Raw genomic sequence first — 12,816 nt, 5'->3', positions numbered from 1 at the left:
CCCATCCCTCTTTATCGTCAATAGGGAAGTTTCACAATATCTGGGACTATTAGATATATATCCCAGGAATGTTGAAGGGGATTTTCTCCCTAAAATCATAGAATTTAGGAGTAGAAGAAACATGAGAAATCATCTAATTTAACCCTCTCATTTTTAAGGTAATGAAACCCAGGAGGGAAATGATTTGCCCAAGATCACACAGCTCTTAATGGCCAGTCTGACTCCTAGACTAGTGCTATTTTAACAAGATGTCCTCATGAAACATCAAGGAGTCCAAGAGCTTTAGAAATTTCAAATAAATTTAACTTCTCATGGAGAAGAGATCCAGATACAGTCACCAATCAAATTTCTTGGTCAAAGCAGGAAATTAATTAAGGTCTCTATTATAAAAGGCTCTAGGACAAGGATAAGGCTTTTCATCTTACTGTGCTCAAAATATATCATGCTGGAACTCAACAATGAAAAACCAAAGCAACCATGAACCATTTGGCTTTTACAACAGCTTTACTTTTTAGAAACAAATGAACGACACATTATGCAAAAGACTTTAAGAACATGATTCACATGGTTACTCTAATTTTTTGTTTTTTAAGGCCATACCTGCAGCACATGAAGTTCCTGGGCTAGAGGTTGAATCGGAGCTACAGCTACCGGCCTACGCCACCACCTCAGCAGCATGGGATCCGAGCTGCATCTGCAACCTACACCACACACAGCTCATGGCAACGCCAGATCCTTAACTAAAGCAAGGCCAGGGATCGAACCCGTGTTCTCATGGATACTAGTTGGGTTCGTTACCACTGAGCCACAACAGGAATCCCAACTCTAATTATTTTGAGAAATGCTTACTATCAAGTAAAAGAGCACTGAAAAAAAAAATTCATCAGAAAACAAGATTGCAATTTTCTAGCTAAAAGAATTCAAATATCTCATTAAACTTTTGTATTTGGTCATATCTAATATGAATCTATATATTAACTTTTAGACAGTCTGGGTATGGTAGGCAGTCTACTATATATATTATATACTAGTATGTCAAAATTATATCAGAATGAAGGTAACAAACATCAAAGATTAATAACTTATTAAACTTCCTTTTACTGAACCAACCACAATATACAGTAGGTAAATAAATTTGTCAGATTTTATATACTGGTAAGTTTCTTTATCTAGAAGCATAAAGCAATACTGGTATAGTTATGATGGTGAGAAATTGCTATGCAAAATAAAATCAAGGAAACAGAGTAGGTTTAGGTTAATAATGTGGTTTACAACCTTCCACAAAGTTAACCAAAATTAATACTTTAGATAAATTAGACTTGATAAATTTAGATCACACAGAGAATACTTTGAGTTAGTATCTGAATCCCAAACTAAATTTACTCAAAATATAAAAGCTGTGCCTTAACATTGATAATTATCTTCTTTAGCTTATTTTTCTCGTTTCTTTTTTTTTTAAGGGCTGCACCCACCGCACATGGAGGTTTCCAGGCTAGGGGTCAAAATGAATTGGAGCTGTAGCCTCTGACCTATGCCACAGCAGCGCCAGATGCGAGCCACATTTGCAAACTATGCCACAGCTCACAGCAACACCAGATCCTTAACCTACTGAACGAGGCCAGGGATCAAACCCGCGTCCTCATGTATACTAGTCAGATTGGTTTCCAATAAGCCACAACGGGAACTCCTCCTTTAGCTTAAATACTAAGAATTTTAAGAAATCTTAGCTTGAAGATCCATAGATGTCTATTAAACAGCATTTTTCTTAATTTCTAAATTTCATGCCACTTTTGTTCATTTCTAAATTTAATCCATTTGGTATATTTTGCCATTTAAGTCTGAAGTCTAAGGAAAGGTTAAAATGGTATATATATAGCTTTTATTACATGTTAATATTTTCTGTTTATTTTGGCCACACACACAGCATGCAGAAGTTCCTGGGCAGGGACTGAACCCATGCGACAGCAGCAACTCGAGCTGCTATAGTTACAACACTGGATCCTTAACTAGCTGAGCAACAAAAGAACTCCTACACTAATAAATTTTAAAAAGCACAAGCTTAAAGACAGAATATTGTGATGATATAAATTTTGAACTTTCCGAGAACATACTTTTTACATGCATCTTTATTTTATTTTAAATTTAGTGCCGCATTTACAGCAATATGGAAGTTCCCAGGCTAGAGATCGATTCAGAGCTGTAGCTGCAGGTATATACCACAGCACAGCAACTTGGGATCTGAGCCGTGTCTGAGACCTACACCACAACTCACAACAATGCTGGATCTTTTAACCCACTGAGTGAGGCTGGGGATCAAACCCTCATCCTCACAGATACTAGTTGGGCTCCCACCCCTCTGAGCCACAATGGGAAGTCCCTGGATCTTTATTTCTATATACACAGAAAAGCAGGCTTGCTTTCCCACAAGGGCAGGCTTTATTGTTTTCCTGTATTCTCCCCAAAAGTATTATTGCTTAGTATTTTGAGCCAAGAGGCCAGTTTATCAGTTTAAATTCAGAAGTTATTATACAAATGATAGTTCCACAGAAACCTGGAAAAGCAGCTAAATTTAACCTGACAGATGTCCAACAAGACAGATATGTTGGAAATCTTGAAATATCACTTATCTTTAGAGATACAATGTTAAATTCAAACACTGAACAATGATCAAAAATGAATGGAACTTTGAAACTTCCTTGTTCTTCAGTGTAGTTTTTCTTCTTTAAATGATGTTTTTTACCACTGTGGGACTGGTATACATCACAAACTGTCTTTTTTTTTTTTTAAATTATAGTTGATTTACAACATTCTGTCAATTTCACAAACTTTTTTTTTTGGCCGTACCCATGGGATGCAGAAGTTCCCAGGCCAGGGAGTGAACTTAAGCCACAGCAGTACCAACACTGAATCCTTAACTGCTAGGCCACCATGGGAACACCACAAACTTTCTTTATAGGCTTAAAATAGTGATTGGTATCGGTCTTCATTCCAAAGACCCTACTGCAAGATTCGGATTTTACTTGGATCAAGTTTATCACATGGTTTTAGTAGCTCTCAATAAAGAGGCTTATAAAAAGAATATGGCAATAAAGAGGATATAAGCTGGTTTACCAGTGGCTTTTTCCTTGACCAGATGGTACTAACTTACGTATCATGAACAAAGAGAGAAAACAGTATTTACTCTAAGGTGTTCACACAACACTTACAAAACCAACTTACTATACATATCTTCCAATGCTACCCAAAGAATGAGCAAGTAATCTAAAGAAAATCTCTTCATGAAAATGGTACATACAACCTGTAACTTAAGAAAACATTTTCCTGAAATATTAAGTAGAAAGCCACCTTTTTGCTATTTCCTAAAATTATCACTGTAGTCACTGTTGCTTTTTTATTTTGAGTGACGTGATAATGATTCCTAGGCTATTTAAGAGGTTAACAAAATAACTGCCACATAACCCATTTTATTTGGTACATTATCAAAACTTTACTATTGAGACTGGGGAGCCAGTAGAATATGAAACATCATTTTTGGTAACTAGAGGACGAAAAAAATTCAACTATTTCATATATTACAAAAAAAAATTTCATCTTTTTATCCTCAAAGATTTATGACTTCATTTTTTAAAATTTGAAATATTGTTGATTTACAATGTTGTGTTTGTTTCTGGTATACAGCAAAGTGATTCAGTTATACCTACATACCTATTCTTTTTCAGATTCTTTTCCTTATAGTATATTACAAGATACTGAATATATTTCACAAAAGTTTATGATGTTGCAGACTCTTACCTTCATATGCTATCATTTAAACAAATATCTACCAGGTTTTTTTAGATCAAAATGTTGTCTGTTCATCATAGTCTTGACTTTGCTTCACTATCCACTTATGTTTGTCACTTTGAGAAAGAGATGGGCTTGGGGGGTGGGAGATATCTTCTTCCATAATGTGGAAATCAAGCATGGCTCTTCAGATTCTCAGAGTAACTGAGGAGCTATGAATGCTTTTTGTTTCTTTTTTAAATTTATAAAACAAAACTGAAGTTCTCTAAGAATACTTTAACTAGATTGAGCCATCTTAATTGTTTTATACTAGAATATTGTTGGTGATTTGCAACTATCAATTATTTGCTTCTCTGAAACAAGTATGGTCTTAGTTTCACAGCATTTATTCAGGTCATTTTGGTTCATAATAATCATTCTTCTTATCACACTACTGGAATGGAAAAATGAGGTTGCAAAATCAAGACTACTAAGTGTTCTATACAAACGCAGAACAAATCTCCTATTACTCCACATAGATGTTGACAATTTAAGTCTCTGGTTCCTTAACATTAATTCCTGTTGTTAAAAAGCCACAGCTTTGTCTATGGCATGACATAGTGATTATAGGACAATCTTTTACAATTAAATATAACAGCTTTTCGTTTTATTTTTTAGCAGAGTCTGGTATCAACAGCATATTTATTTTCAACTAGCCATTGTTTTAGTTTTCTTCAACATAACCCCTGCATTCATTCTTTCTTTTTTATTAGGGCAAGCCCCTATTTTTCAGTTAGAAATTTATGTGATTAAGATTTAAATTCTTTTATATATCAATACAAGTTTTTTTCCTTCCTCTAAAATAACTTCTCTCCAAGTAACCCAGAGTAAATCGTCCCACCTGTGGAATTTTCAGAAGATTCTGTAGAATTTGAGTCAGTGCCAGTTTTGTCTTTTAAGGTCTGTTTCGACGTCTCGTCTCTACTCTCCTGTGCTTGGCTTTCTTCCTCTTCCTCCTCACCATCTGGGAACTCCCACTGAGACTCTCCCGACTGTTCGTTTACATAGAAATACCGTCTATGATCCCTAGATTACAAGAAAGAAAACACAAGTTTCAAGACCCATTCTCCTATAAAGACACTTGCATTTGGTCCTGTCCCAGGACAGCAGTCTGCTCTCACAGGGACGAACCTCTTCTTAATGGACTGCTATTCACAAAGGCAACAAAGAGCTTTGACAATTCAGGATAGAGAACCAAGGATAATTCAAAGCTATTTGCACTGCCAGCAGCTCTGTGAATACAGCCCTGAGCCCTCTTAGTACAACAGATGACTTAGAAAACACCTCTCACATCTTTTTTTTTGTGTGCCAATGCTTAACAGGGTTTCAAGTTTCATTAGCAAAGGGACTCGATCTCCTAGAACACTAATTTCCCTTCCAAAGAAGAGAACAACGAAGTTTGCGAAAGGTGACTCTTCCCCTCTTCAACCGTGGAATTCACATTTCATACTCTTGATATCAAACACAGTGAAAGCTAAAGAGAGGGAGAGGATCTGGGAGCTGAAAAATAAAAGAGCAAAGATTTCAAATAACGAAAAAAAAAAAAATCAAGAAAAGCCAAATATAAAAAGAAATATTTTCATCTGACCTGCTGGCAGAAGATAGTAATCTTGTTCTTCATTCACATCTTCAGCCACGAAGCTTTCCTTAACTTCACCGAGGTTAATCAGGAGTAGTTGCTTCCAGAGGTCCTGTAAAGCGCACAGAGCTCTCGCATGCGCTTAACCCCCAAGCCCGCCCTACTCCGTGCAACAACACTCTGGAGTAAAAACCAGCTTTGTCCAATCTTGGGAAAAAATCCGTTACATGGAACACTTTAAACATTGCTTTTTGTTTCTCCAACGAGTGGCTGGCTCAAACTCTGTGCGTGCGGTGCTCTGCCTGCCCAGCACCGCTAATGCAGCTGCTCTCAGTCTCCAGACAGGCTGTCAGGTCGTCAGGTGGTGGTGATCACAAATCATGTCTGAGATGTCAAAGGTGAAAGGTGAAAAGGGGAGAAGAGTGCGTACCTGTCCCAGTGGCAGGACCAGCCTTTGGGAGTGGCGTTTATTTCATACTGTTTTAGTTGTTCTGCTGCATCCTGAAGTTTTCGTTTAAGGTAGTTTCCATTAAGAGCCCCTTCCCGCCAATCTGCAATCCGTGTCTAAAATCAACAAAGCAGTAAGTTAAAGACTTATTATTATATCAACGACTTATTTATTATGTGCCTTTTATTCTGTGAAAAGGACATAAGTCTTCTGGTCCAAGACAGTATACTCTGGCAGGAAAGTAAGACCAAAGTGGAAAAGAAATTCTATCTTAAGTTCATAAAAACTCTTGCTTGCTCTTCAGAGTTCTGAAAAATGAAACTGCCATTACTGCCAAATCTCCAGTATCCGTGAAAATGAGCAGCAGTAGTTTTGGTTTTCCCTTTAGACTACATTAAGACATTTCCTCATTTATTTTACTTTTTAGGTTCATTCGATCTAGTACTGCTGTTAATCAATATTAAAGTTGTAGTTTTTAGGAAAATCAGTCAATTTCCTACAGGGATTCCTTACCTAATCCTACCCTGTTATTTGTCGTAAAATAAACAGGTTAAAAAGGATTCAGGATCACAAAAAGGATTTTTTTTTTAGGGCCGCAGGTGTGACATATGGAAGTTCCTAGGCTACAGGTCAAATCAGAGCTACGGCTGCCAGCCTACGCCACAGCAACGCCAGATCTGAGCTGTGTCTGTGACCTAAACCACAGCTCATGGCAATGCCAGATCCTTAACCCACTGAGTGGAGCCAGGGATCGAACCCGTAACCTCATGAATACTAGTCAGGTTCATTTCCGCTGAGCCACAGTGAGAATTCTTGATTCAGAACTTTTCAAACAGGTTTATAATGCTTTAATACTTACAAATTATTTTCAACACTATGTGGTATCATTATCATGAATAGAACTTTCATAGTTTTATTTCCTGAGTTGGTGGTTCAAGTATGTATCAAGATTAAAAATTAAAATTTTTTTCTTGTCTTTTTAGGGCCGCTCCCATAGCATATGGAGGTTCCCCGGGTAGGGGTATAGTTGGAGCTGTTGCCTCTGGCCTATACCAGAGCCACAGCAGCACTGGACCCGAGCTGCAACTGTGACCTACACCACAGCTCATGGCAACATCAGATCCTTAACCAACTAAGCAAGGCCAGGGATCGAACCCGCAACCTCATGGTTCCTAGTTGAATTCATTTCCGCTGTGCCTATACCAGAGCCACAGCAGCACTGGATCCGAGCCGCAACTGTGACCTACACCACAGCTCATGGCAATGTCAGATCCTTAAGCAAGGCCAGGGATCGAACCCGCAACCTCATGGTTCCTAGTTGAATTCATTTCCGCTGTGCCACAATGGGAACTCCCCAAAATTTAAATTTTAGATTAAAACATTCCTCACAGACACAGCATTTCAGTCAAACATTGACCGTTTACACTAAAAATGGCTAAATTACCTCAGTCTGTAAAAGCAGCACATGAAAGTTGGAGATGGACTGTCTATTAATGCCTAAGAATTCAAATTTACTTGTCAGGGTATTTGCCAGTTCTCCAATCTGAAACTGTAATTCAGGACAGAAAAAAGGAAAAATAAAAATAGAGTCAACAATATTTTCTTTATAATGTATTTATCGTTACAGATACAAAATGAGTCTGCCTATAAACAGCCTTTCCCAAATACTGCATCCAGTTATGGAGAAAATAAAATTCTAATTTATAGTAAAATAATTCACGTAATAAAGTGATATATAACTATGTCAAGTCTAGTAGATGCATTATCTACTCTAACACAACATGGAAGGTGAAAACAGATCCTAAATCACAAACTTCCAATACTGTCCAAACCATCATTTATCAATTACTAATTGCTTATACTAGCCACACATTGAACAAAATTAATTCTTCCAGTCCCACCCCTACATAGCTGTAGACTAGCTGGTGACCGGATAAACTCCTTCAAATCAAGAGAATATGCTAAGTGGTTTTTCCAACAGACCACACTTAAATGAAATTGGAACTAACTATGCCTTTGCCTAAGGACACATAGTTCATGGTGGAATTAAATTTTATTCTCATTAGTACTTCCGAACAAGAGAAGCCTCTATTTGATGAACTACTGCTTTACAATGGAGATTTATTTATAAAAAAGTAATTAAGCATTTAGAATTTATTTTTAGATAATTTCTCTACATCAAGGCAGTCTTGCGTGTTGGTTTTTTCTTTTGGCCACACACAAGGCATGCAAAAGTTCCCAGCCAGGGAAGTCAATCTTCTAACTCCTTATTTCAGCCTTAGATGTAACTTCCACCTAACCAAATAAATGATTTACATTTAGATAGTAAGGATTACTTCTTACTACTTGCTAAAAGAAAGAGAAGGTAGGTTAATGTTGGCCAATTTTAAAAAATAGTTATTTGTCAAGTTTCATTAGGTAATATACATACTTTCAAATCCTGTTCTTCTTCAGCTTTAGGTGCTGTTTGTACTTTTATCTTTTCTGGAGATTCTTCAACTTCCATTTCTTTGTCTGAATTTTCATCTACTTTTTCTGAATTTTCAGCACCAACTGCTGCAAAAGAAAACACATAAATTTAAATCAAAAGGACCAATATTAACAGAACACCAAATACATTTTCTTAGCCCTGTAGTGGGGATATCTGAAGGTTATTAGTGCTCTCCTTTGCCTGTGTTTCCCTACTTGTTAAGGAAGACCTAACAACTTGTCAACTTGTCTTTATAAGGCCAAAAAACCTAATCCTTTATAATTATGCTTCTCAAAAATGCATCTACATATATGCTTTACCCAAAAGTTTCTGCTTTCCCTTTCTCCTTCCTCTATTTTCTAATCCCTTCCAGAAAACCATGGCTTCAATTACCTACAAAAGCTAGGTATCAAACCTGGAACATGTAAGGGTTCTTTATCATGTGGGTTTTGGGGAAAAAAAAAGGCTTTCTTTTTTGTGTGTGTGTGTATTTTTGCCTTTTGCAGGGCTGCTCCCTTGGCATATGGAGGTTCCCAGGATAAGGGTCTAATCGGAGCTGTAGCCGCTGACCTACGTCACAGCCACAGCCATGCCAGATCCTTAACCCACTGAGCAAGGGCAGGGATCGAACCCCGAGCAACCTCATGGTTCCTAGTTGGATTCGTTAACCACTGAGTCACAATGGGAACTCCAAAAAAAAAAGGCTTTCAAAATCAAAGCAGCTCATCAAACTACCAAATAAGTTCCTTCCTGAGCTGGTTAAGATCTGTAGACAAACATTACTGGATCTGCCAACTCTTCTGGTTGGTGCTATCTGTTGGTAGTGGAAATCTCCAAAAGAATAGGTTTACCTCAAACTTAAATGGACTAAAAGATATGAACTCTGGGAGTTCCCGACATGGCTCAGTGGTTAACAAATTGGACTAGGAACCATGAGGTTGCAGGTTTGATCCCAGGCTTTGCTCAGTGGGTTAAGGATCCAGCATTGCTGTGAGCTGTGGTGTAGGCCAGTGGCAACAGCTCCAATTAGACCCCTAGCCTGGGAACCTCCATATGCTGTGGGTGTGGCCCAAGAAATGGCAAAAAAAGATATGAACTTTGTGTTATGTTTGCTTAATACTTGCTTACTCAACTAAAACATTTATATAATGTTAATCAATCTCTCAGGAGGATCACAGGTTAAAAAAAAAAAAAGTTTGAGCACCTTTCCTTAACTCTGGTTAATCTCTGATGTAAAGAAGAAATGTAACTTTAACATCACTTTAAATGGTTTTTCTTTTTTTTTCTTTTTCCACTATGCCCATGGCATAAAGAAGTTCCTACACCAGGGACTGAATCTGAGCCAAAGTTGTGACGAAATCCTTAACCCACTGACACACAATAGAAACTCCTCCTTAGCTTTTATTAGTCTAAAATCTTGTTTTGGGTTTTTTTTGGGGTGCTTTTTAGGGCCTCACCCGGGGCATATGGAGGTTCCCAGGTTAGGGGTCTAATCAGAGGTGTAGCCAATGGCCTACACCACAGCAATGCCGGATCCTTAACTCACTGAACGAGACCAGGGATCGAACCTGAAACCTCATGGTTCCTAGTGGGATTTGTTTCTGCTGCGCCATGACGGGAACTCCCTAAAATTCTGTATTAAGTATTCAGCCTTATAATAACTTTGATCTTTTTATTTGGTGATTAATATTCCTTTTGCATTTTCAAATTGTCTAAAACCAAATCTTTATTTTCTTACTTGTTTATAATTCATTTGGTTGTTAGCAGACTTTTTTTTTTTGCAGCTCCACTCAGAGGTTTCTGGGCCAGGGATTGAACCCACGCCACAGTAGTGGCAATGCCAGATCCTTAACTGCTAGGCCACCAGCAAATTCCTAGACATCTCACATTTGGTGCAAGGTTTAAGAATTAATAATTTTAGGAGTTCCCGTCGTGGCGCAGTGGTTAATGAATCCGACTAGGAACCATGAGGTTGCGGGTTCGGTCCGTGCCCTTGCTAAGTGGGTTAACAATCCGGCGTGGCCGTGAGCTGTGGTGTAGGTCACAGACTTGGCTTGGATCCCGCGTTGCTGTGGCTCTGGCGTAGGCTGGTGGCTCCAGCTCCGATTCGACCCCTAGCCTGGGAACCTCCATATGCCGTGGGAGCAGCCCAAGAAATAGCTAAAAAGACAAAAAAAAAAAAAAAAAAAAAAAAAAAAAGAATTAATAATTTTAGGCACTGCTAGAGCTCTAAGACTTGATTATTTTGGAGGACAATTAGGCAGGATCTATCAAATTAAAATGGGGTGTTCCCTGGTGGCTCAGTGGGTTAAGGATCTGTAATTGTCACTGCTATGGCTTGGGTCACTGCTGTGGAGTAAGATCAATCCCTGTAGGGGGGTGGAGAAAAGAGATCTTACACTGTTTGTGGGAAGAGAAACTGCTGGAGCCATAATGGAAAGAAAACAGTATGGAGTCTCCTCAAAAACTAAAAACTGAGAGTTCCCATTGTGGTGCAGCAGAAATGAATCTGACTAGTATCCATGATGATGCAGGTTTGATCCCTGGCTTCACTCAGTGGGTCGGGAATCCGGCATTGCCATGAGCTGTGGTTTAGGTCACAGCTGTGGCTCGGATCCCATGTTGCTGTGGCCATGGCTGGCAGGTAGAGCTCCGATTCGACCCCTAGCCTAGGAACCTCCATATGCCGTGGTGCAGCTAAGGAGAACCCACGGTCTTTACACAGATATCAAGACAATTATGGCCTCACTCAATGGGTTAAGGATCTGGCATTGCTGTTAGCCGTGGTGTAGGCTGGCATCTGTAGCTCCTATTTGATCCCTAGCCTGGGAACTTCCATATGCTGTGAGTGCAGCCCTAAAAGGCAAAAACTAAAAACAAAACAAAAAAAAATTATGGTGGCAAGTGACCAAAAATGGGAGAGAAAGGACCCAATCTCATTTTTATCTTTTTGAGGGAGAAGAAATCCCCAATCAGTAGTGAATACACAATCCAACAGATTCCAGCAGCCTCTCAGATTCTTTTTCCTCCACCAGAGTGGAGCAGGAATAGAAGCTTCTTTCCCAGAATTTCCCAAAAGAGTGAAAAAAAAAGAGTGCTGTCTCCCTCTATTTGCTGAAGAAGAAACAAAAAAAAAGTTAAGAAAGATTTCTCTTCTATCTATCTTTCAAGTATGATTAAAGCACAAATTACCAGTTTCTCCATTTTCTGGAGTCTCTCGTCCAGTTTTGCTAGAACTCCGGCTGGTAGATTCTGGACTGGTAGCGCGAACAAACATCTTCCACTTTCCTCTTTTAGACATAAGTCTACGCATTCCATCTTGAGATGTTGGCTGGCTAATATCAGAACGTGGACTAGACCCTGACATACTACCATCTCCTTCCTCCAAGGCTCGCAATTCTGCCTACATCAAACACGAAAATAAAGTTATCAACATTATTTTGTGAGTAGCAAGAATTATAACAATGTATTTTTGGAATTTAAATCCTTTAAGAACAAGTATTTCTTAATACACTTTTTAAGGGCTGCACCTGCAGCATATAGAGATTCTCAGTTAGGAGTCAAATCAGAGCTGTAACCTCAGCCACAGCAACATGAGATCTGAGCCTTGTCTGTGACCTATACCACAGCTCATGGCAATGCAAGATCCTTAACCCACTGAGTGAGGCCAGGGACCAAACCTGTATCCTCACCGATGCTAGTCAGATTCGCTTCCACTGAGCCACGATGGGAACTCCTCTTAATATATTTTCGGCCGTGCCCTCGGCATGCAAAAATTTTTGTGCAGGAAATCGAACCTGTGCCACAGCAAGCAACCCAAGCCACTGCAGTGACAATGCTAGATCTGTAAGCTGCTCCTCTTTATTTTTTTAATGGCCACACTTGCAGCATATGCAAGTTTCCAGGCTAGGGGCTGAATCAGAGCTACAGCTGCTGGCCTATGCCACAGCCATACAAGATTCGAGGCAATGCTAGATCCTGAACCCACTGAGGGAGGCCAGGGATCAAAGCCGCATCCTCATGGATACTAGTTATGTTCGTTTCTGTTGAGCAAACAATAGGAACTTCTTAATCCGCTCCTCTTAACACATTTTTCATCAAGACCAACTGAGCATTATTCTCCACATCCTATTGTTATTCAACAAATGCTTACGCACGACTATAGTTACTAAATATTTACTTGAGGAATAGGTTCTAAAGATCCACTAACACATTTGCCATTATAGGAGTTCCCCGTGCCATAGCAGGTTAAGGATCTGGCATTGTACTGCTGTGGTGTGATCCCTGGTCTGGGAACTTCTGCATGATGTGGAAATCATACCCCCGCCCCCGGGCACCCGTCAAATTTCCCATACATGTACACAAAAGAGGAAGCTTAACTCAGCTGGTCCCTTGCCATAGCTTCACATTTTTTAAACGGCAGAAGCTTCAAGGTGATACTAATTACTGTTATGACACCTGTTAAGACTTTGATTCAGGAGTTCCCACTGCGGCACA

At 39.1% G+C, this 12,816-nt stretch overlaps 1 protein-coding gene across 1 annotated transcript in view; it reads right to left on the bottom strand.

Moving 5' to 3' along the window:
- The window catches only part of FNBP4 (formin binding protein 4), a 36,655-nt gene that overhangs the window by 12,180 nt on the left and 11,659 nt on the right, over positions 1-12,816 (bottom strand). The window contains exons 8-12 of the mRNA XM_021083063.1: positions 11,512-11,722; positions 8,281-8,405; positions 7,294-7,398; positions 5,832-5,965; positions 4,664-4,848 (exon numbers count right to left, since the gene is read on the bottom strand). Of these exons, the coding sequence (XP_020938722.1) occupies positions 4,664-4,848; positions 5,832-5,965; positions 7,294-7,398; positions 8,281-8,405; positions 11,512-11,722 (760 nt within the window). The remainder of the gene's footprint in view (positions 1-4,663; positions 4,849-5,831; positions 5,966-7,293; positions 7,399-8,280; positions 8,406-11,511; positions 11,723-12,816) is intronic.

This window comes from Sus scrofa, chromosome 2 (genome assembly GCF_000003025.6).
Source record: "Sus scrofa isolate TJ Tabasco breed Duroc chromosome 2, Sscrofa11.1, whole genome shotgun sequence".
Classification (NCBI taxonomy): domain Eukaryota; kingdom Metazoa; phylum Chordata; class Mammalia; order Artiodactyla; family Suidae; genus Sus; species Sus scrofa.
This window is presented reverse-complemented; position numbering and strand designations above follow the sequence as displayed.